The sequence below is a fragment of the Bos mutus genome, chromosome 25, assembly GCF_027580195.1.
Source record: "Bos mutus isolate GX-2022 chromosome 25, NWIPB_WYAK_1.1, whole genome shotgun sequence".
NCBI lineage: Eukaryota > Metazoa > Chordata > Mammalia > Artiodactyla > Bovidae > Bos > Bos mutus.
Window position 1 is genome coordinate 191,704 of NC_091641.1, and position 24,609 is coordinate 216,312.

Below are 24,609 nucleotides of genomic sequence, written 5' to 3' on the forward strand. Positions count from 1 at the left end.
GCAGCATCATTCAATGACAACCAAAAGGAGAGGTACGGGCCATGAATAGAATCACTTCTCATCCAGTGTCTTCCTTTAATTCTCACCTCAGCATTTTGAAAGATTAAGAAATGAGGCACTGAGAGGTTAAGTAAGGGGCTGTTCCAGTTCATCCAGACCACAGTTTATAGAGGCGGATGACTGAGCCTAGGCTCACTTTGGACTATTTCAGTTTCCCAGCTCCTGAGTCAGCTCTCTCCTACAGCTCACCGCTCCCACCGAAGCCTCCAGTCAGGGGAGCCAGGTCTGGACTCAGAACAAACCCTGGGAATGTGAAATGCCACTGTCGCCAGTGGATAACGGATGAGCCAGCTCAAACCATCTGTCCTCTGGCTAAGGAAAGGTGGAGCCCTTACAGAGTGAGTATCTGGTAAGCAGAGAACTTCAGGGGCATTCAGTCATTACACAGAATCCTCTTCCTTTGCTATCTCTGGTCTTAATGCTCCACTCACCCCTAAACAAGTAGGTGGGAGTGCTCCCCACACAAGCATGTATTCATATGCACATATGTACACACATATGCATGTGCACAAGGGCTTCCATGGTAGCTCTGGCGGTAAAGAATCTGCCTGCCTGCAATGAAGGAGACCCAGGTTTGATCCCTGGGCCCGGAAGATCCCCTGGAGAAGGGATTGGCAACCCACTCCAGTATTCTTGCCTGGAGAATCCCATGGACAGAGGAACCTAGAGGGCTACAGTCCACAGAGCCACAAAGAGTTGGACATGACTGAAAATGACTAACATACACATACATGTGCTCACATATGCTGACACACTCAAACACATACATACAAACACCTACACACATGCTCACATAAGAGTCTCTCCGCTGACCCAGGCTGTCAGAACTGCTCCTTCCCCTTCTCTATCAAAACTGCTGTGGAGGTGGCCTCATACTGGAAGCCCAGAAGGACTTAGTAGCCTACTAGGGGAAAACCTACTTGCTTGATAAATAACTCCTGAGAAAAACAGATGAAAGAGAGGTGAATGCTAGCTGAGAGCCATGTGTGTACATGTGTGTATGTATGCCAACAGGGACCAACGAGGAAAAGAGGGGCCATCAGAAAGACAAAGATGGAAAGAAACAGGGAGAAAATGGAGACACACCCCCTCCCGTACCTCTCCCTCCCTTCTTCCCTTCCCTGTCTCCCCGAGGTTATGGCAGAACCTTGCTCAGGAGCCTGAGAATGGCCACGTCTCCAAGAGTATGGCGCCCTCTCCTAGATCCTATTTGTAAAAGTAAAGGAGCAAGGGCGCCTTCAATCACCCCCAGGTCTTCGAATGGACAAGGAATCTCTTGTGTAGTCCTGCTCTCTTCCAGCCTGTCCCTTAGGACCAGCCTCGAGGTCTTCGCTCCCCTCAATCGCCTCCCCGCCGCCTAAGGTTGAGGTGTCTGGCCCTTTAAAGCAGCGGCCCCCGGCCGGGTTATTGTCTCGCCTCTCAGCCAATCGGCGGCGCCATTGGGGGCGGGGGACCTGGCCTCCCGATTGGCGGTCCGCGCGCCCCGCCCCGCCCGGGATCCCGGGAGCTGTCCGGCCGCCACGGTGCTGATCCTGCCGCCGCCCACGGGCCGCGAGCAGCGCTGAGAGGGCACTATGAGCGGGGGCGTCTACGGCGGAGGTGAGCGAGCCTCGGGCTTCGGGATCTCCAGCCTGGCGTGGCCTCGCCCGAATCCAAGCGCCCCGAACCCACGCAACCCAAGCTCTGGGCACCCTGGGGCCTGTCACCTCTGCGATCGAGCGGTTCCAGCCCCGGGTTTGGGTCCTGCATCACTCCAACCTTCGACCCTCCTCAGAATGCTTGCGCGTACCCGGCCCAACCTCACCACCATTCAACCCGTCTCCGCCCGGCCTCTAGCCAGGCAAGGAGAGTGGCCTGAACAGGGCCACTGGGCAGAAAGGGACTTTGGAGTCTTGATCTCCCACTCCCAGGACCCTGAACTCCTGGCCGAGCTCCCACCTGACCCTTCCGGGTTGAAGGTGGCTCTGCCGGGATCTCCTCTCAGAGCAATCCATGGAGAGAGAGTTTGGGAGATAACCCCTCACAAGTTTGTCTCCCGCACAGATGAGGTGGGGGCGCTGGTCTTTGACATTGGCTCCTTCTCAGTCCGCGCTGGGTACGCTGGGGAGGACTGCCCCAAGGTGAGCCTTCCAGCCCCCTGCCCAAATCCTAGGGCTCCCCTCCAGGCTTCCCAGTCACCCAGGGCTCTCAGCGCCCAGAGAAAAGCTCTGCTAAGCGGGAATATGGGAGTAAACCCAGGGGGTGGGCTGAGGGCCCTGCAAGATATGGCTTTCTCTCCTGTCCATGCCCCGCTCCAGGCTGACTTCCCCACCACGGTGGGGCTGCTGGCCGCGGAGGAGGGGGGCGGGCTGGAGTTGGAGGGGGAGAAAGAGAAGAAAGGGAAAATCTTTCACATCGACACCAACGCCCTCCACGTGCCTCGAGATGGAGCGGAAGTCATGTCTCCCCTCAAGAATGGCATGAGTATGGGGCCCCCACTACCGGCTCCTGACACAGACCCAGAACCCACACCCCACAACCCGGGGCACAGGGCCCCACATTCACGGAGTATTCCTTGCAGCTGCCCAAGTCCCAGGGATGCCCTTACTACTTCCCAAAGCTGCCTGGTTTCTCACAAGGGCCCACCAGATTCCTGGGAAAGGGGGGATTTCTGCTGGACCTTGTCTCACTTCCCCTCCCCTGGACTTGGCTTCCCTCCTTCCTTCCTGTTTCTGGACCCCTGCCTGCCCACCCTCATCTCTCCACTGATGTCCTGGGCCCAGTTGAGGACTGGGAGTGCTTCCGTGCAATCCTGGATCACACCTACAGCAAACATGTCAAGTCTGAGCCAAACCTGCACCCAGTGCTCATGTCAGAGGCCCCGGTAAGTGCATAGTCCAGTCCCTAGTCCAGCCCTGGGGTGGGACATTCACCTCTCCTCAAGCCATTAATCACTCCTCTTTCTTTGTTTTTCAAACTTTCCTTCCAACTCTGTCAGGTTCAACCACTTTCCTTTCTCCCTGTGTTAGTCTCCATGCCTCCTTCTCTTCTCCTGCTCTCTCAACTTGCCTTTCCCCCAGTCATCCTTACACAATGCCCCACCCCCCAAGTCCCTGTGTGACCTTTTAACTGAAATTTTTGGTCAATGTTATATACACCTATATAGAATCAATTTTATTTATAAACTGCCATGCATAGCCTCTTCCTTCTATTATCCCTTTTCCAGAGACAATTGCTTTTCTCTCTTTTAGCTTTTTTTTTTTTTTTTGCCATTACCTTTTATATCTCTAAATATAATAAATCACTGATTGTGAATTTTTCTAGCTCTAGGTATTATCTATGGGTTTCCCACTATAGAAAATGAGCACTTAGCTCTCTTTCCTCCCCAACCCAAACCACACACATTTTTTTCTTACTTGAAGTACTGTTGCAGTTTAGGGTTGTTTTTTGTTTTTTGTTTTAAGATTCAGTATTTATACTCTTATTATTATATATGCTAATCAGGCCTGAGACAGGCAATAAACTATTTATTTTCCTCTCTTGTGCAATTATTTGTTTTCTCTAGCACTGAAAATTTTCTTTGTTTTTCTTCATTTTCTATCTACCAAATAATGTGACCTGAAATTATTCATCAGTTATCTTTATCTTTCCTCAAGATATTAATTGCTTTAGGTGTTCCATCAATTTCAGCTTCAAGAAATCTCTCCAGGAGCCTACTGACCTGTTCTGTTGTAGACTAGTTAGCTTCTGTGCAGAAGGTGTAGCTATAATCCTTACATCTCCCTTCACCTTCATCTTAAGAAAACACTGCCCCTCTCTCCTGTATTACAAGTCCTGTTTCCTGTGGATCATTACTCTTTTCTTGATTTTTTCCCTTGTTTTCATGGAGCACATCTTCCAGTAACTGCTTTAGAAAGGACATAAGAAGTAACCTTTTTGAGGCTTTGCATGTCTAACCTTGAATGTATAGTTTAGTTAGGTATAACGCTCCAGTTGGAAATAATTTTTCTTTGGAACTTTTTTATTAAAAAATTATTTACTTGGCTGTGCTAGGTCTTCATTGTGCCACATGGACTCTTCAGTCTTTGTTGTGGCATGCAGGATCTTTAGTTGTGGCAGGCATTTACCAGAGATTGAACCTGGTCCCCCGGAATTGGGAGTGCAGAGTCTTAGCCACTGGACCACCAGGGAAATCCCTTTTTATGAAATCTTGAAGGCACTTATTCAATGCCTTCCAACATCTACTGTTGCCATCAAGAAAGCCAAGGTCATTTACTTCCCGATCCTTTGATGTAACTTATTTTTGTTTCTGAGAGTTTATAAAAGTTTCACTTTGTCCTCAGTGTTTTACAGTTTCACAATATTATATTGGTTTATTTTTGTTCATGGCTCTGGACACTCAATGTGTCTCTTTAATTTGGAAACTTATGTCTTTCAATTCAATTAAAAATTTAATTACTAAAAAAATTTAATTACTTATTTGTTGATTTATTTCTTTCAATTTTCTCTGTTCTCTCTTAGGAAATCCTATTATTTGGATTTTGTACCTCCTAAACTGGTCTTCTTCTAATGTTTTCATCTTTTATATTTTATGTATCTCTTTCCTCTAATTTCCAAGATATTCCCTCAATTTATTTTTCAACTCTTCTATAAAGCTTTTAATTTCTGCTCCTCTATTTTTATTTTCCAGGAGCTCTTTCCTGTCCCATGAATGTTACTTTTTATTCATCTTTAAAAAATATTTATCTGTTTGGCTGTGTCAGGTCTTAGTTTGTAGCACATGTTACAACATGTGGGATTTTTAGTTGTGGCATGTAGAATCCAGTTCCCTGACCAGGGATTGAACCCTGGTCCCCTACATTGGGAGTGCAGAGTCTTAGCCACCGGACCATGAGGGAAGTCCCTCGTTGTGCTTTTGATTTGCATTTCTCTAATGACCAAAAATGTTGAGCATCTTTTTATGTGTCTGTTGACTTTTGTGGGTTTATGGTTTTCTTCTTTTCTAATTCTCCCTTTATTATAATTTTGCTGGGATCTTGGGAGAGAATAAGGGCTTCCCAGGTGGCACTAGTGGTAATGCAGGAGACTATATTACCAATGCAGGAGACTTAAGAGTTGCAGGTTCAATCCCTGGGTCAGGAAGATTCCCCTAAAGAAGGAAATGGCAACCCACTCCAGTATTCTTGCCTGGAAAATCCCATGAACAGAAGAGACTTGTAGGCTACAATCCATGGGGTCATAAAGAGTCAAACATGACTGCCTGCATAGCCTGGGAGAGAATAAAAGTAAATGTTTGTATTCAATCCAACATTTTTACCCAGAAAGATGTTCTTTTTCAGCTTTCTTATCTCTGAGAGGATTAGAGTGGGAAAGAGGGATGTACTGGGGTCTTGTTGGGGGGGTTGGCCTGAAGTGTGTATTGCACAATAGAAAGCATTGTGCTAGGAGTCAAGAGACTGTGACTCTAGACCCAGCTCTACCAAGAGCTTTCTGTGTGATCTTGGCCAACTTCCTTCTCTGAGTTTTATTTTCTTCAGTTGGGTTTTAATTGTGATATTTCAAATTCTTTATAGTTTCAACATTCTAAAGACCTATGAGGGTCAGGGGACCTGACCTCTGTCCTCAGTGCAAAACAGGTCTGTGTATGTGGAAGGTGTATACATAGATTGGTGCCTTTCATTTCCTGAAACTTCCCCTCTTGCACTTTCTCCCCAGTGGAACACACGGGCCAAACGGGAGAAGCTGACGGAGCTGATGTTTGAGCAGTACAACATTCCTGCTTTCTTCTTATGCAAGACAGCTGTGCTTACTGCGTATCCTCTGGGTTAAGCTGCTCTGTGAGAATGGAGAGTCAGGGTGGAGTTTGTGGTGCATTGAGATGGAGGCTGGGCCTGATTCTCTGGAGATAAATATCCTAGATGGGCAGACACCCCCCATCCCCAAGCCCCATTAGTGCAAAGAGCCCTTGGGAGCTGAGTGCTTTGTATCTTGGGGTGGCCAGACCAGTGGTCCTTTCCCATTCCTTGGATCAGGCTGAGCATGGAGAGTTGGGACAAGTAGACAACGGGAGCTGGGGCTGGAGAGAGAAGGGAAGGGTATATGACACTGAGATGTTCCCTTCCCATTTATTTTTCTAAAAGGATCAGCTTTCCATAGTACTCTGTGCCAGGCACTGGGGCCATATAGACCCTCATTTCAGGGATCCCATGGGACATAGAACTAAGACTAAAAAGAGAGGCTGGATATTCAGAAGAAAGGAATAGAGGAATAAAGTGTGATTCAGATAAGAAAAAAGTGGCAAAGCGTCTCAGCTGCCTTTCTCTAGCAAATGAGTCACAAGCCAGAGGGAGAGATTTGAAGACTGGGATTGGGCTGGACCTAGGAAAGTAGAGAGTAGGCCAGATCAGCTTCCAGCCTCCTTGTTCACTGCTGCTGGCTCTTTGACCCACCCTTCCCGTACCAGCTTTGCAAATGGACGCTCCACAGGTCTGGTGCTGGACAGTGGGGCCACCCACACGACAGCCATTCCAGTGCATGATGGCTACGTCCTGCAGCAAGGTGGGGCCTCGATAGGGGTCGGGGGCACCTTGAGGGACCAGGCAATGACACCCCCTCCTTTCCAGGCATTGTCAAATCACCCCTGGCAGGGGACTTCATCTCCATGCAGTGCCGAGAGCTCTTCCAGGAAATGGCCATTGACATCATCCCACCTTACATGATCGCAGCCAAGGTGGAGCCTCTGGGATGTCCTGGGCACTGACCCTATGACAGTCAGCCCCCTGACCCATCAGATATCAGGGTGGGGAGCAGCCAGGCCCCAGGAGGATCCTAGGCCCTCAATTTGCAATTGAGGCATCAGAGATCCAGACAGGCTGAGGGACATGGCCAAGGTCCCACAGCCAACTGCTAGAAGGATGTGTGTATGAGGGCCAGTGTGGTGGGTTCTGGGCTCCAAGAGACCCAGGTTCAAGGTCTGCTTCTGCCACAGAAGAACTGTGTGACCTAGAGCCTGAGACTACAGCTCCTGAACCTCAGTTTCCTCCCCTGCAAAGTGGAAAAACTGCATGTAGGGCTGCCGCAAGTATTAATTGAGACCCTGCATGCAAGGGATCCGCACGTGGAACATGGGTCAGTAAAAGGCTGTTTCATTAAGGTCTGGCTTCCTACTGGAATCTCCAAGCCATCGATGTTCTCTGACCAAGGCCTTTTAGATTTCTGTACTGACTGCGTGCACAGCATCCATGGGGTGGGCTCTCCCCATTCTTTCTCCTCTAATAGGGAAGGGGGAGAAACACCTTTTCTGGGCAATAGAACAGAGAACCCGGTGCCCATTAGCTGCAGAGCTGGAAAGTGCTGGGGAGGCAGATGTGGACAGGGCAGGTTGGGCCAGTATGGGATGCAAAGGGTGATCGCAGGCTGTGCCTCTACAGGAGCCTGTACGGGAGGGCGCACCCCCAAACTGGAAGAAGAAAGAGAAGTTACCCCAGGTTTCCAAGTCCTGGCATAACTACATGTGCAATGTGAGGCACTGGAGAGGGTCCCCGGAAACCACCCCTCCAGCTCCTAATCCCTCCCTCACCGCCCTTCCCCACCATGAGCAGATGGGAGGGACAGAGGCCCTGCAGGTGGGGTGGGAGTGGGGCCTGAGAAGGGAGCCCAGCCCTCACCATGTCCCTGGGCTCTTAGGAGGTGATCCAGGACTTCCAGGCCTCCGTGCTGCAGGTCTCAGACTCTCCCTACGATGAGCAGTGAGTGGGGCCCAAGGCTGGGATGGGGGGTGGGAAAGGGGAAGGCCTGGGGCTCTGGGGGTCCTCTGGTCCTTCGGGAGCACCCCAAGCAGAATCTCACTCCTTCCTGGGCAGGGTGGCTGCGCAGATGCCCACAGTGCACTACGAGATGCCCAACGGCTACAACACAGACTACGGTGCAGAGCGGCTCCGCATCCCTGAGGGCCTGTTTGATCCCTCCAATGTCAAGGTGGGGCTGGCTGGAGTCCCTGGGTCCCGGGGCTGGGGGGAAGCTTAGGATGACAGGGGTCTGGGGAGAGGGGACAGAGGGCCCAAAGCCCAGTCACCTTTCTCAACAGGGCCTGTCGGGGAACACCATGTTAGGGGTGGGCCACGTGGTGACCACCAGCATCGGCATGTGCGACATTGACATTCGTCCGGTGAGGCCCAAGCCTGCATCTGGGTGGAGGGGTCCAGGAGAAGTGGGGGTGTGGGGGCCAGGGCAGGGCCGTGCCCTGACTCTTCACTCTTCCTCCCTGCTCTCAGGGCCTCTACGGCAGTGTCATTGTCACGGGTGGGAACACGCTCCTGCAGGGCTTCACTGACAGACTCAATCGAGAGCTTTCCCAGAAGACTCCACCGGTAGGAGCCCACCCTTGGCCAGGGCCCTGGGCCAGCCCTTCAGCACCAAGTCCTTCCTCCTTCCCACACATTGAGCCAGTATTCTGGCCACCAAAGCGGCTCCTTCCCACTATGGCCTCCCCACTCCAAGCCCTGTCCCTTCCCACTTCCCAGAACCAGGTGTCTGCTTCCCCCAGCCCTTCTTTCTTCCCAGAGCATGAGACTGAAGCTCATCGCCAGCAACAGCACCATGGAGCGCAAGTTCAGCCCCTGGATCGGGGGCTCCATCCTGGCCTCACTGGTGAGAGGGGAGGGCCCTGGCCTACTGCTGAATGTGGAGTAGATCCAGACCGCCCCACTGCCTTGCCTACCGCCTCATTCGCTCATTGTTTATGAAAGGGCAGTCAGTGCTCCCAGAAAGGTGAATGCAATCTCAGGACACAAAGCAGGAAGTGGAGGACAGGAAGCTGGACAGGTTGGCTGGGATGAGATTGTGGTGATCTGTGTGCCAGGGTGAGCCCCTAGAGGTTTGGGGCAAGGTGATCTGACGGCCACAGGCATGTCTGAGAAGGTTATGTCCGACAGGAGTCTTTGGGGATGGGGGTATGAGCTGAATTCAAGGGGACCTTGACGGGAGGCTCTTTCTATTGTCCTAGAGTCACGGGATGGGTAGCAGTGGGCATAGGGTGGTGAGCAAGGGACAAACCAAAGGCAGCAGTCAGGGTGGTTCTGCGGCGGTAGGTGGGGAATTCAGTCTGGAGCAGCTGCTGGGGCGGGGGCAAGACATTGAGCAGAGAGGTTAAGATGCAAACTGCATCTGCCGGATGTCAGCCACACAGAGGGGAACAGCAGGGTCATGACAGGACAAGGAGGATATCGGCTAGAGGCAGTGCCCCCAAAGGGACAGAAGCAAGGGTCGGAGTGACAGAAGACTGACCCCCTGAAGATAGCTCAGGGTTGGGAGTGTCAGTTGCACAGTCGTGGCAAGCCTCCTGTGCACCTGGGCAGACAGCCCGACCTAGTCCCTGCCTTCGTGCATGGGGACAGCCGGGAAGCCAAGACAATCAAACAGGAAGCCAAGACAAGGTGTGGGGTGTTCCTTCAAAGGAAGACCTGATCTCATTCAGGGATCAGGAGGGGCCTCTAAGGAGACTTCAAGCTGAGATGGAAGAGTGAGAACTCAGGAGGCAAAGCAGGAGAGAGGGTGTGTGGCCCCAGGGGAGAGTCCGGCAAGGCCACAGGCAGGGGATAGGTATTGTGGGGCCAGAGTTGAGGAAGCTCGCCTGGGCTTCCCTGGTGGCACAGATGGCAAAGAATCTGCCTGCAATGCGGGAGACCTAGGTTTGATCCCTGTGTTGGGAAGATCCCCTGGTGGAGGGCATGGCAACCCATTCTAGTATTCTTGCCTGGAGAATCCCCGTGGACAGGGGAGCCTGGAAGGCTACAGTCCATGGAGTCACACAGAGTCAGACACGGCTCAGTGACTAAGCACACAACCTGGGCTGCAGAGCAGAGAGTGGGTTGGAGAGGGCTACCGTGGTCTCCACTGTGACCTGGGGTTGCCAGCAGAGCGGATGTGGGGAAGAGAGGGTTGGAGCTTATCAGAGGTCTGACTGAGAATGTGGGCACTGTTTGGATACGAGAGGTAAGAAGGAAAGGGGTCAAGGATGAGACCCAGGATGCTGGCCGCTGATAGTGCTATCCGAGAGAAATGTAACATGAGTCATGTATGTCATTCAAAATTGCTTAGTAGCCATATCTTTTAAAAGTCCAAAGAAACACATTAAGTTTTAAGAATATATTGTATTTAATCCAATATGTTCAAAGTATTGGCTTCCCTTGTAGCTCAGTTGGTAAAGAATCTGCCTGCAGTGCAGGAGACCTGGATTCGATTCTTGGGTTGGGAAGATCCCCTGGAGAAGGAAATGGTGACCCACTCCAGTATCCTTGCCTGGAAAATCTCATGGACACAGGAGCCTGGTGGGCTGCAGTCCATGGGTTTGCAAAGAGTCGGGCACGACTGAGCGACTAACACACTTACTTATTCAAAGTATTATCATTTCAATATGTCATCAGTATAAAATTTGAGACGTTTTACATCCTCTGGATTTAGTCTTCAATATCCAGTGCAGATTTGACACCGAGAGCACATTTCATCTTGGATTAGCTGCATTTCAAGTGCTCGATAGCTCCATTTCAAGTGTTCCACGTGGCAAGGGGCCACTGGATTTGGACAGGGCAACTGTAGAAGGCGAGAGAGACCAAAGAAGCAGGTTTGAGCCAGGGCTGGACGACGATGGTGACAGCAGTCATGGATACGTTGAGTGTGTGAGGTTCCAGGAGACACTGAGAACCAGGTGTGCGAAAGACAATTGAGAATTTGGGTCCGGAACTCAGCACTGAGCTCTGCACTGGAAACTGGAGATGGTGGGAAGGGTGGGGCTTTGGCACGGTAAGCAGAAGCCAAGGGAGAGGTGACATGGTCCGGAAAGGTGTGTCCAGAAACAAGACACACACACTAACTTTCAGGCAGACGAAAGTAATCATAGAGACGGTACAGTCTTAAGTGCCAGGGCTGGCGGACCGTATTTCAACGGGGGTTGGGGTGGGGTGCCAGAGTAAAGACATCATCCCGACCTTGATGTTAGGTGGTGTCAGAATGGTGAGGAGGGTGGAGGAAAGATTTTTCTTGGGAAGGAGGGAGACTTGGCATGTAAAGCCTGATGGAGTGACAGGGTATCTGGTGGAGAGGGGATATGGAGTGTTGGAGCGCAGGTTCGCTGACCTGCAGCTGGAAGGTCCACCTCCCAGCTCGAACCGCAGGTGCTCAGTAAATGCTCAGTGAATGCATCGGTGATTGAACGGTATGAAGCGGGTATCCGCCCTCTGAATACGAAGGAGGGAACAGGGAGATGGGGCAAGTTGGTGGTTGCAGGGGGAATGTGGGCTTGGGAGGGGGAAGATTCCGAACCTCCACGGGTGGAGTGTGGGGAACCTGCTCTCCCTCCCTCCTGGGCCTCCCTGACCGCCCTCCCGCTCCACCCACCCAGGGCACTTTCCAGCAAATGTGGATCTCCAAGCAGGAATATGAGGAGGGCGGGAAGCAGTGCGTGGAGCGGAAGTGCCCCTGAGGGCGCCCCCCTCCCCACCCACAGGCCGGCCCGCAGCCGTGGGGGAGGGAAAGCGAACGGAAGGAGACGGTTTCCCCCACCTCGGCTCTGCAAGCACAGGATCGACAGCCACCCCCCAACGCTCCCATCACCCCCCTTTTGTTCCCCTCCCCACTTGTCCTCTTGATTGTGAAGTTTCCGGGTTAAATGGAGTAAACATGTTTTAAGAAAAAAAAAGTTTGGCCTCTTTGGGGTGGGCAGTTGGAGCAGGAGTCTGGAGAGAGGAGAAGGGAGGGCCACACCTACCTCCATTCGGAATTACACGCTGGACACTGGGGCGAAGTCTGCGGGCGAGGGCAGAGCCGCGGGATCCCGGAGGCCTCGGGTGTCAGAGGGGCCGCAATCCAGGGACGATCACGAAGCGAGTACCGGTTAGAGACGCTCAATGAGGCCGCAGAGGGAAGCCGAGTTGGGGGATGAGGCAGCCGGGGCGTGACGGAGCCGGGAGGCAGCCCCGGGGGCGGGGCGGGGCGGGGCCGGAGGTGGGCCCCGAGCGGGGCGGCGAGGCCGCGATTAAGCTCCCCTGGACCCACAGCTCAGGTGACCCGGTCAGCGCCGTCTTTTCCCGGGGAGTTAGGTGGTGACAAGTGTGGGGCAGGGACTGGGGCACTGGTTCGCCCCAGCAGCAGCTCAGAACTTCCCTCCCAGCTTGGGTAGGAACCGAGGTTCCCAGGGAGACCCAGACACCGGCTCCTTGAACCCTATTCCAGATCCTCTTGTGCTGGGTTCCTCCGCGGGGCTGGGGGACCTGCGCTCTCGGACTGGAATTGTAGGTAAAATTTAGCAGTTTATGTCTGTGATGTGTGTTCTGAGGCCTCCAGGCCCCCAAAAGATGGAAACCCGTGTGGTCCAAGTCCTTTGGCCACCAAAGAGGCGCGGGTGCCCACGGAGGACCATAAGTTGTCCAACGTCACCCAGCCCTGCCCGCGTCTCGGTCAGGACTCTTTCACCGATGCCTGATGGGGCATCGATCCCCGACTCCAGGCGGGACACCCATCCTGGAACACTCTCTGGTCCTGCCTGGCCATGTGCTCCTACCTACGCACCCCACTCCCCAGCAGCTGGCAGGAGCCTAGGCCCCCTTTCAGATAGACAATGGGACAGACCAAACCCCAGGTCACACTTCTGTAGCCCCTTCAGCTGGGATCCCCTGAGTCCAAACAGGGAGAGCAGCTAATGTGTTCAGGGCGTGGGTATTGGGGAGCCCGTGAGGCCAGTGAGGAACGGGCAGAGGTGCTTGTGGTAAGGAGCTTAGGAGAGCCCCCGAGGACACTGGGAGGGGAAGAAGCAGGAAGTGGGAGGGACCATCCATAACTCCACCCTCCCTGGCCATCTGCCTCCCTCCCCCAGCCCTGATGGGAACTAAAGGCCAAAGTCTGCCCCAAGGTCAAAAAATTGATTGTTTTGCAAGAAAGGGGCAGGAGTGGAACTGTGGAAGGATTGGCAGGGGAGGGCAGAGCCCCACGTCCGTCCTTTAGCCTGGGCCGGGGAGCCATGTCTGGAAGGCTGGACTGAAGCCAGGACTGTGCCCCCACCCTGCTAGGGGGGGAGGTGAAGAAGGGCCTGGGCTCAGGCTGCCTGCCAGGACCGATAAGGGGCCTCTTGGGGCTCCCACAAACGGTTTATCACTGGGGTGGGGGACAGCCTGCAGGGCTCAAGAGGGGGCAGGAGCATGGAGCAGCTTGGGGGTCTACTCCGAAGAGCGGTAAGATGGGGCGCGGTTGGGAAACCCTTGGCCTTCTCTCCAGGTCCTCCAGCCCCTTCCCCAACTCCTCCCATTCCCATCTCTAACTCTCCCCTCCAGCCTGCCTCTCAGGACCCTCTTCCCTGCCTTGTGTTCATGGCACCCCAAAGTCACTATTATTGCCAGATTCCTCCCCTTCCCCAATTTCATGCACACCACGCCCCCACAGCAAAGGTTGTCCCCAGGACCCTCTCAGACCATCTACAAGCGTGTGGAGGGCAGCCAGCAGGGACGCCTGGAGGAGGAAGAGGAAGAGGGGGAGGAGGGGACTGAACCACCGGCCCACTTCTTCCCAATGGAGCTGAGGGGCCCTGAGCCCCTGGGCTCTCGACCAGCTCGGCAAAACCCTGGACTCTGGGCAGCAGCAGGACGAAGAGCGGCCCCCTACCTGGTCCTGACAGCCCTCCTGATCTTCACTGGGGGTGAGAGTCACCCCCACTCCCACTGGAGGGTCTGGGCTTGGGGGGATGTCTGGGGCCCAGGGAAGGGCACAAGGAGAATCTCCATCTTGCCACCCACCAGCCTTCCTCCTGGGCTACGTGGCCTTCCGGGGGTCGTGCCAGGCATGCGGGGATGACGTCATGGTGGTCAGCGAGGACGTAAATGATGAGCTGAGCCCAGACTCTCACCAGGGCACGTTGTACTGGAGTGACCTCCAGGCCATGTTCCTGCGGTTCCTGGGGGAGGGTCATCTGGAAGACACCATCAGGTGAGGATCAGCTTGTCCCGTTCGGCCCTCAAAAACCATCATCCGCTCATCTCGAGTCCTCCTTGCCCAGGACCTTGAGTCCTGCCACCTGCCGTCCTGACCTCCCTGTTCAGTGGTCCTGGGAAGGGTGGCAGGCATTGAGGGGTGGGGGGGGGGTGGGGCTTCCAGAAATGAGACTGCAGAGGGGATATTTAGGAGCCAAGGGAGCTGACTGAATAAGCACAGGGTGGGGTCCAGCCTCCACCTAAGATGTGGGACAGACCCAGGAAAATCTTGAACAACACACTGAGGAGGTTTTGACCTGTGGCAGTGGGGAGCTCTGGGGGGCTCAGAGAAATTGGGGTTTAGGGAACCAGAAAAAGAAGCAAATGCATTTGTGGGCAGAGACTGTCTCTCAATCTGGGGGGGATGCCATCTCTTGTCCTGCTGAGGTCAACTTTTCGTACTGGGAAGGAGCTGCCACCCAGTAGGTCCAGAGATGTCAGGAATCATTTTTTCAGTGGATTCTCCTGAGTTATCCAAGTTGAAGATCATGTAATCTATATTTAGTGAGAGATGCATAGCTTCTTTTCAAAAGGCTTATATCTTTTAGGTCTTTTTCATTTCTTACTGCATTGGAGAAGATATGAATTTAGGTAATGATGATAATACACACCCTTGCCTATTTCCTAACTTTCATGGGAATGTTTTTCTAATACTTTGTCACTGTGTCCATGGCGCACTGGCTTAAGGGCTCTTAGCTCCCTGACTAAGGGGAACTGAGGGGTTGAACCTGGGCCCTCAGCAGTGAAAGCAGAATCTCAACCACTGGACCACCGGGGAATCCCCCCATTCAGCTTTTTAAAAGTGAATTAAGGAAGTATCCTTTTATTCCTAGCTTACTGAGACTTTTTTTTTAATGATCAGAAAAGAGGAACAAGAATCAAAAATTTTTTCAAACATTTTTCCAGAATGTATTGCAGCGATCACATGATTTTTCTTATCTAATGTTTATGTAGTCATTTGTATTAATAGATTTCTTTGTCTTCATGAGATCAACATAAACTTGATCAAGGTGTATCATTATTTGTTGATACATTGCTGGATCCATTTTGCTTGAAGATCTTAAATCTACGGCGTCAGCAACATGCATGGACTTTTTTTTTTCTTGAGCAACACTTGGTAGTCTGGGTACAGCCTGAGTAAGTGGATGGTTTGACAGGTCTAGGGTGGGGTGTGGCACTGTGGATGCCATCAAAGGGCAGGGAAGCAAGAGGAAGGCAGTGAGAGGGAGCAGGCAATAGGTGATGTATGCCTCTAGGCTGGATGGGGAAGGAGGGAAGCCGGGGAAGAACTGATAGATATGGAGAAATCAGACAGCATGCAGTGTCCAATGGGGTTGAAGAACAGGTATGGTGACGCTAAGGGAGTGAGTTTCAAGCTGAAAAGCTCCAGTCAAAGAGTGAGATTCTGTGTCCTATTTATCCTGGAGTCTCCAGCACTGACCACTCTGCCCGGCACTTAGTAGGTGTTCAGTAAATCAGATCAATATTCCAAAGATGGACTTCTGGGGACAAGATTCAGGATGTGGCCGGGGAAGTGGCTGGCCAGATGCCAGAGTTCTCACTGACAGTGGATAAGTGACCAACTGGCTAGAAGATAAGAGCCGTGGTGAGGAGGGACAAGGGATGGGGTTACTGGATGGCACAGGCTTCAAAGGAAGAGAGTTTCACCTGTGGAGAAATGGCCAGAAATGTGCGCAGTGGAGCCAGGAGCATGCGTCCTCTCTGGGCTCTGGTGGTATGAAAGCCTGGGCTGCCTTCTTCAAGTGTCCCGCAGGAGATGTGGCTCCCCAGGGGACAGCCAGGTTTCTGCCAAGGCGAAAGGTAGAAGGGGCACTCAGTCTGATCCCGAGGAGGGAGGACTTTGTTTGCCAGGGAAAGAGCTCAGGTGGAGCTGGTTTAGAGAGAGCTCACGTAGGGTGTTGGGGGTGGAGGTGGCCCTGGCACAGCTGAGATGGACGATCAGGGAGCATTCAGGTGACGGCAGGCTGGCTAGCTAAGTGGTGACTGTAAAGTGACCCCAGCTTCCACCCGCAACTGTGGTAGAAGGTGTCCCCGCAAGGCCCAGCTGGAGGAGGAGAGGGATGCAGGACCCTCACCTCTGCCTGGAGAGGCCTTTGGAAGAAAAGTGTTTCCACGCCAGGGGCAAAGCGCAGACCAGTGCATGTACATGTGGAGGGGACAGTAGATAGATTGGTGGTGTGGGTCATTTGGCCTGCCCCAGGGAGAACCTCAGGGATGGTGGAGAGGACCCCTGACCATCAGAAGCTCAGGCGTAAGCAGAAGGAAGTCCTGGAGACCCTGGTAGTCATGGCAGGAGAGATTTAAGAGCCCCTCACTGCCCAGGGCTGGGGCCATCCTACACCTCTAGCATCTTTTCCTGCTCCGGCCCTCTCCTCCAGGCACTCAGATGTCCCAGCCCCTGCCTCCTCCAGCACCTCAATCCCCGTTCTCCCTGCACAGGCAGACCAGCCTTCGGGAAAGGGTAGCCGGGTCGGCCGGAATGGCAGCCCTGGCTCAGGACATTCGCGCTGAGCTCTTGCGCCAGAGGCTGGACCACGTGTGGATGGACACGCACTACGTGGGGCTGCAGTTCCCAGATCCGTGAGTGCTGGGCTGGGGCGTGGCGGGGTGGGGGTGGGGCTGTCGGCGGGGCGTTCACCACCCCGGCTCCTCAGGGCTCGCCCCAACACCCTGCACTGGGTTGACGCCTCCGGGAAGCTCGGGGAGCAGCTGCCACTGGAGGACCCCGACGTCTACTGCCCCTACAGCGCCACGGGCAACGCCACGGTGAGCCTGCCCGGTGCCCAGGATGGGGCGGCCTGTCCTCTCCCTGGACGCGCCTCACGGCCTCCCCATCCTCCTCTCCCCAGGGAAAGCTGGTGTACGCCCACTACGGGCGGCCGGAGGACCTGCAGGAGCTGCGGGCTCGGGGTGTGGAGCCGGCGGGGCGCCTCCTGCTGGTGCGCTTGGGAGTGATCAACTTTGCCCAGAAGGTGAGGGCTCCCGGAGGATGGAACCTGGGGCAGTGGAACGGGGAGGGTGCCCGCTGGGGAGCCCGAGCATCGGATGGCGGCAAATGGGAAGCGTCCAGGAAGCTGTCCGAGGGAGAAAAGGGAGAACCAAATGGGCTGTAAGAAACTCGGTGGGAACAGAATCAGGAGGTTGGGGTGCGGAACAGAAACAGGAGGGAATACGGGGCTTGGGAGTTGCCAAGGCACTGAGGGAGCGCGGAAGGTGAGGTCCGCCGGGTGCCCACAGCTATAGATCAGAGGCCCTGCCATTCCACTTGTATTTGCATTTTCTTCCCTTCTAAATCTGCTTTTTCTGGGAGAAGGGGTCCTTTAGTCACGTGCCTTCCCCAGGTGGCCAGTGCCCAGGACTTTGGGGCCCAAGGAGTGCTCATATATCCGGACCCGGCAGACTTCTCCCAGGGCCCGCACAAGCTCAGCCTGTCCAGTCACCGGGCTGTGTATGGACATGTGAGTCTTGGGGGAGCTGTAGTGCCTTCCTGGGGTCCCTAGGCTGTAGCGCCCTGCCTAGGATGATGCTGGCATGCTGTTCTGGAAGCTTGGCCCCCAGTTTCAGTTTGGGCACCCCTCTCCCAACAGGTGCACCTGGGGACGGGGGACCCCTATACGCCTGGCTTCCCTTCCTTCAATCAGACCCAGTTCCCTCCAGTCCAGTCCTCGGGTCTCCCAAGCATCCCAGCCCAGCCCATCAGTGCGGACATTGCCTCCCTCCTTCTGAGGTGAGGACCATGTGGAGACCAGGAGGGGAGGAGGCAGGGAGAGGTAGGCTGCAGCTAGCTCATAAGGTGTCTTGGGTGAGCTAGAACAAGACGGGGCTCTTCTGGGTGGGCACAGCCTCCTGCCAGGGGCCACTCTTTGGTGAGTGGAACTCCAGGTCATATGACACCCTGTGCTGGGCACCCTTGAGCAGGATACAAGCTGCACAACTGTCCAAGGCAGCCCTGGCCCCTCAGCCAGGGCACAGATGCAGAGAGCTGGAGCCAGAGGGTGGGAGGGAGAGAAGGAGTGAAGGGGGGACTTTGGACTCATCTATAGCCTGGGCCTCTCTGCCACTAATTCCTTCTGTCCCACCCCTTTCCAGGAAGCTTGAAGGCCCTGTGGCCCCCCAGGAATGGCAGGGGCACCTACCAGTCTCCCCTTATCGCCTGGGCCCTGGGCCAGGCCTGCATCTGGGGGTCAGCAACCACAGGGCCTCCACCCCAATCAGTAACATATTTGGCTGCATCGAGGGCCGCTCGGAGCCAGGTGTGCTCGCTTGCCCAGCATCACATGCACCCTGCCGGGAGGGGGAGAGGCTGGCAAGTTGGGCCCGGGCTGGGACTGAGAGGGGGTGGGTGGCAGTAAGACCTCATGGTCAAAGCTGTCTAGAGACAGAACAGGCAGCTCTGCACAGTAGTGAGTTCCCTAGCACCAGAGGTGAACAAGCCTAAGTTGGATAATGTTAGAGCATAAAAGGGAGGTCAGACCACAAAAGACAAGCCTTTCAAACATAACTTGATGTGGATAACAGTCAGGAATCAGAGTTCTTGAGCTGAGGAGTATGGTACCTGGAAGCACTGGAGGAACGGCACATGGAGGCCTGTGATGAGGCTCCGATGAGGATGCTGGTGGTGGGAGTGTGAGTGGGAAGGGTCAGAGAGAGATTTAAAAGGGGAAAACTCTATCAGGACTCAGTGAGGGACAGAGGGACATGCTGATCAGGGAGATAATGGAGTTCAGAATGACCCCAGGCACCTCGATGAAGGAGCAGACCATCCGGGAAGGGCCAAGGGGAGGAGAGGCACTCTTTAGGAACAGCCAGGATTGCAGGCTGGGGCTGCGGAGATCTGAGGGTCCTTGAGAAAGGGACCCTCCCAAGGTCGAGGGAGAAGTCTCTGGGTTCTGCCCACGTAACAGGTGGGCCCCCAACACCCCTCCCCCAGATCAGTATGTGGTCATCGGGGCCCAGAGGGATGCGTGGGGCCCAGGAGCGGCCAAGTCCGCTGTGGGGACCGCCATACTGCTGGAGCTGGTGCGGACCTTTTCCTCCATGGTGAGCAATGGTAAGGTCAGGACCTGGGCCTGGGCTGGGCAGCTGGGGCTGTGTGGCCTGAGCCAGGACGGGGCAGAGAGGCAGTTAGGAGCACAGGCTGGAGGGTGGCCACTGAGACCTGGGCTCCAAACCTGGCTTCCCCCAGGCAAGTCACTTCACCTCCATCTCTTCACTTAAACATGAAAGTTAGTCCTTAGTGAAGACTAATCCGGAGATGCCTTATGCAAGCAATCCCCATCACTGATACAGCTGAGTCAGGGCAGACCCAGGTTAGATGGGCTGGGATGGGGGCTTGATGGGAGGGAAGGAGAGACCCCAGGGGACCAGGACCGAGGAAGACAAAGAGGTGGGGGTCTTTGCTTGTCTCCCCTAGCCAAGCCATCCTCCCCCTCCCCTCCCACTAACCACCCCCCCCACCCGCTTCCCCCAGGCTTCCAGCCCCGACGAAGTCTTCTCTTCATCAGCTGGGATGGTGGTGACTTCGGGAGTGTGGGCTCCATGGAGTGGCTGGAGGTAACCTGGGGTCCTGGGCAGGGAATCAGGCGATGGGGAGAGGTGGGGAGGGGGCAGGAGGGGTAATTCACATTCCACAACCCTCACCCACAGGGCTACCTCAGCGTGCTGCACCTGAAAGCCGTGGTCTATGTGAGCCTGGACAATGCAGTGCTGGGTGAGCGGGGAGCAGTGCCACCACCTGGCCCCCATCGGGTGCACCCTGCCCCTGGGTGCCAAGCCTGAGGCCTGGCATCCCTCCCTCTCCGCAGGGGATGACAAGTTTCACGCCAAGACCAGCCCCCTTCTCATCGGCCTCATTGAGAACATTCTGAAGCAGGCAAGAGCCCGGCCAGGAGCAGGGGATGAAGGGAAGCTGCTGGCCGCTAGAGCCTGACCCGTGCCACCGCCCCCCAACCCTACCCCCAGGTGGACTCTCCCAACCGCAGTGGGCAGACCCTCTACGAGCAGGTGGTGGTCACCAACCACAGCTGGGAAGCCGAGGTGTAAGTGGGGTCGAGCAGGGAAGAGAGCTGTGTGTGTAGGGGAGGGAGGGGGGAACACGTGAGCGACCCTGAAGTCACACGCTCCCTCCTGCCCCTCCCGCCCCTCCCCAGGATCCGGCCGCTGCCCATGGACAGTAGCGCCTATTCCTTCACGGCCTTTGCGGGGGTTCCTGCCGTTGAGTTCTCCTTCCTGGAGGTGAGACTTCGGGCCCTGTCCCAGAGCGGTAGCCCCTGGGCCTGCGCGCACCGTGCCCGCGACCAGCACCCGCTCCCCGCCCTGTCCCGGCAGGACGGCCCGGCATACCCGTTCCTGCACACAAAGGATGACACCTATGAGAACCTGCACAGAGTACTGCGGGGCCGCCTGCCCGCCGTGGCCCAGGCCGTGGCCCAGCTCGCTGGGCAGCTCCTCATCCGGCTCAGCCACGATCACCTGCTGCCCCTCGACTTCGGCCGCTACGGGGACGTGGTCCTCAGGCACATCGGCAGCCTCAACGAGTTCTCTGGGGACCTCAAGGTTCGAGACGCCAACCCGCCTCAGGGTTTCTGGTGGGGTGTGGGGAGCGACGTGCCACATCCCGTGAACGTGCCACCCGGGCCAGGGAGATCTGCCCCATCTCCCCCTTGGTCTAGGGCCCCTCTGCCAACCTGGCCCCTTTACACCCGCCCCAGTCACTAAGCCCTTGGGACCCCGCTGGCACCCGCCCGGCCGCACAGGGCTTCTCTCCATTCCTTCTGTCCCTCTATACCCCCTACCCCACCCCTGCCAGTCCCAGGGTCCCAGCCCCATCCCCCCAGCACCTGAACCCCCACCCCCCGACCCTAGGCCGGGGTCCTGGCCCCTGCCGCCGGTCCCAGCCCGTGCCTCTGCCCTCAGGCCCGCGGGCTGACCCTCCAGTGGGTGTACTCGGCGCGGGGGGACTACATCCGGGCGGCCGAAAAGCTGCGGAAGGAGATCTACAGCTCGGAGGAAAGCGACGAGAGGCTGATGCGCATGTACAACGTGCGCATCATGCGGGTGAGGCCCAGCCCAGCCTGTCCGCCGCCGTCCGCGCCGCCCCGCCCTCTTCCGGCGGCCCGGGGTCCCTCCTCAAGGCCCGGGTCCCACCTCCGGACCTGGTGCCTGCGCCCTGCCCTCCTCCCCTCGCTTCGCTTTCTCGTTGTCTCTGTCGTCCCGGCGCTGCTAGTCCTAGACGCGCAGTCCTTTGCTCACGGGCCCGCCAGGCTGGAGCCACCGCTGAGGCGGGCCGGCAAAGTGATGAGACACGGCGCGCCAGCCCCTTGGCTACAGTTGCCCGGCTACCGCAATTGCAGAACTAAGACAAATCGCGCTTCCTCCGGTTCCCCACTGCCGACCCACCCCCTCCCCACAAGCATGTCCACGGTGGGCCACAGTCTTACGAGGTGCAGGATTATGGCTCGGGAGGTGCAAAAAGCTTAAGAAATTCAGAGCATAGAGAGCCCTCTTACTTCTGGTGAGATGGATGAACCCCAGAAAGGCTGCCTGGAGAAGTTATGTGAAAGTTATACAAGATTATTATTATTCCCTTGCCAGTCCCTCTGCTTTGAATACTTTGCAACCTGCACCCCATCTGCAGTTCTAACCCCTCTTCCATTTCCTTACCCCAGGAACTCAACTCTGCAACCCTTTGAGTGCCTAGAATTGAGTGCATAGGGGCTGTGGGTGTGGGGAAAAGTCTCTAGAGCAAAATGCTAAGCAGGGCCATCCTCAGTGAGTGTGGGGTGAACAGGGAACCCCATATGCATGCGCGGTTTGGGGATGCTGTGTCTGGCCTTTGCAAGGTCTTGTTCTTTCTCTCCCCCTCCCCCCCCCCTTCCTTTTTCTGTCATACTGTCTTTATGTTCACAAACCCACCCCTCTTGCTCTTTTGTCCTGGCTCCTTTCTCTTGGATTGGACTTGGTTTATTTTCATTAACAGATCTTGCTCTAACCCCTACTGTGCTAGGCTCTAGAGACACAAAAAGACACCTCCTCCCCCTGAAGTTGCCGTGTGCTCCCCAAGAGATAAAGGCCATCTGGACACGATTAGGCCATAAGAAACGATTCACACTCAGAGCTGGAGAGTAAAAGATGTAGGGCTAAAAAAGGAAAAAAAATAAAAGAGGTAGGGCGTCAGAACCTGAAACAGGGCTGAGCCAGACCCAGAGAACTTCGTGGCTCTAAACGGGTTGGTAAACTACAGCCACCAGGCCAAATTTGGTCTGCCATCTGTTTTCGTAAATCAAGTTTTATTGCAACACAGCCATGCTCACTGGTTTTCCTATTGTGTGTGGTTGCTTGTGTGCTACAGCAGCAAAGTTGAGTAGCTGCAGCAGAAACAGTATGGCCTGCAAAGCCTAAAATAGTTACTGTCTGGCTTTTTGCAAGAAGGAAAAAAAGTTTGCTGACCCCTGCTTTAGACTATAATATAGGTCTTGAAGAACAGACAGAACTTGGGTTGGTGCCGAAAAAGGATGTTTCAGGGTGGAGAGACCAAGAATAAGGGCATGGCAGTGAGACAGGTCTGGCCTTCTTTGGGGGCAGGGCGTGGACCAGCAGAGCCAGAACAGAAGCCCTGTGAAGGAGAGGAGGGGAGTGGGTTAGGGATCAACTTTGGGGTTTGGGTTTGGGGGGTCTGGGGCATCAAGGAAATCTGGAAGATTTTTAAGCAGGCAGGTGATGTGAGCAAAGTGGAATTTTAGGAAGGTCTTGACCAGATTGTGATGGCTTGAAGAGGGAATGAAGTTAGTAGCAGCTGAGCTTTTGGTGGGGGTGGCAAATACCACCTGAAGTGAGACATTTGGAAGGAAAAATGGACAGGCTGGAGGCTTCCTTGGCAGCTCAGTAGTTAAGATTCTGTGCTCCCAATGCAAGGGGCACAGGTTTGATCCCTGCTCAGGGACCTAAGATCCCTGGATGCCGCCCTTCAAAAAACAACAATAACAAAACCCCAAAACCTTCCCCAAGTGATTCTAATGTGCAGCCAGGGGTGAAAACCACTGTATTATAGGTCATGAGAAGAGCAGGAAGGTGGAGGTCAAAACTTGGACCTGCCCACAGGTGGGAGGAGAAGGAACTGGAGCCGCTGGCAGAAGGGTGGGAGAACTGGGCTAGGAGCGAGGCCGTCTCATGAACAACATATGAGTCAAGAGGGTGAGGACCCAGGGTCAGGCACTTCCTAAGGGCCGGCCTGTCCCCTTGACCTTTGACTCTGGGCTGTGGACATTCACGGAGGGGTGCAGGAATGACAGGGGTGTGGAGAGGTGAGGACGATAGACGGTTCTTTGAGGCTTTGAGCAGGGAAGTGAATGGGAGAGGAAGGAAGGCTGGGAGTCCTAGATGCAGGATTGGAGGCTCAAGGGAGAAAGAAAGGGATCCAATCCGAAACACGGTGGGAGGGCGCATCCTACCTGACTACTGGTGACGTCATTTACAGGTCTTTCCTGATTGGGTAGCTAAAAGGAGGTGGGCCTTAAAGAGGCGGCTCAACAGTATTGACTCAGCGCGCTGGAGGTCCCAAGGTGGGTCTGGATCTGCGGTTCAGACTTCGACCTGGTTCCCTTCTCGGCGCAGGTGGAGTTCTACTTCCTGTCCCAGTACGTGTCGCCGGCCGACTCCCCGTTCCGTCACATCCTCCTGGGTCGCGGAGACCACACGCTCCACGCGCTTCTGGATCACGTGCGGCTGCTGCGCGATGGCGGCCCCGGGGCCACCTCCTCCCAGGTGGCAAGGGGCCTGGGTTTCCAGGAGAGCCGCTTCCGGCGCCAGCTGGCCCTGCTTACCTGGACGCTGCAGGGGGCAGCCAACGCGCTGAGCGGGGACGTCTGGAACATCGATAACAACTTCTGAGGCCCATGGCGGGGTTATGGGGCGGGGGTTGGGAACATGCCCCTGCCCCCTGGCGAGAGCCCTTGGTCTCTATTGAGCGCTTCCTGGGTGACAGAGATGCCTGTGCACCACCTCCCATTGCTGACTAATTTATTAGTCCTTACAATAACTCTCAGGGGCCCAGCGATGACGCCAGCGCAGACACCCCCACATCCCAGACCCAGGGTAATAGTAGGTGAGCAGTGCCTTCCATAATGGGATGGTCATACTGTCAGTTAATCAGAGAGCAGCATCTGCTCCTTCAATCACAGACCCTTCCTCTTCAGGAGAGGGGGTTCCCCCCAACAGCTAGAGACCACTATGGAAGGTTTTGTAAGCCCTGGGACCTGGCCATCCTTGGTAGGAAAGACTGCTGGGACCCTAGCGTTATGGCCAACACGAGGCCTGTAGTGGGAGGGGCTGGCGATTGAACCTCAATAAACCACCTGTGGCATCTGTTGTTTATAGCACTTGTATGTGGCCTCCTCACCCTGGGGAAGGGTTGAGCAGAAGAACCCAGAGAGGATGCACGTTGGTCTCCACAGGGAAAAGAGCTCCTTCTAAGAACTAAGGAAGCTTCCTGAGGACATAGGAGGGTCTCCCAAAATAACCACAGGTTAGGGGACTG

At 55.1% G+C, this 24,609-nt stretch overlaps 2 protein-coding genes across 2 annotated transcripts; both read left to right on the top strand.

Moving 5' to 3' along the window:
* The first annotated feature begins 1,634 nt into the window (after positions 1-1,634).
* On the top strand, positions 1,635-11,518 carry ACTL6B (actin like 6B). Its single transcript, XM_070362472.1, has 14 exons — positions 1,635-1,659; positions 2,104-2,180; positions 2,358-2,523; positions 2,823-2,923; positions 5,755-5,852; positions 6,503-6,597; positions 6,663-6,769; positions 7,470-7,559; positions 7,726-7,787; positions 7,902-8,016; positions 8,126-8,206; positions 8,313-8,408; positions 8,602-8,688; positions 11,438-11,518. The coding sequence occupies exons 1-14, from the start codon at positions 1,635-1,637 to the stop codon at positions 11,516-11,518; spliced, it is 1,281 nt and encodes a 426-aa protein (XP_070218573.1).
* A 1,457-nt stretch (positions 11,519-12,975) lies between these two features.
* TFR2 (transferrin receptor 2) lies at positions 12,976-24,609 on the top strand. The gene is made up of 18 exons (XM_005893175.3): positions 12,976-13,262; positions 13,471-13,723; positions 13,824-14,010; positions 16,515-16,655; positions 16,730-16,841; positions 16,925-17,047; positions 17,417-17,533; positions 17,663-17,802; positions 18,165-18,328; positions 19,006-19,125; positions 19,546-19,628; positions 19,722-19,785; positions 19,880-19,947; positions 20,037-20,113; positions 20,225-20,309; positions 20,403-20,630; positions 20,991-21,131; positions 23,688-24,609. Exons 1-18 carry the CDS (start codon positions 13,230-13,232, stop codon positions 23,961-23,963), a joined length of 2,412 nt encoding a protein of 803 aa, XP_005893237.1. The 5' UTR covers positions 12,976-13,229; the 3' UTR covers positions 23,964-24,609.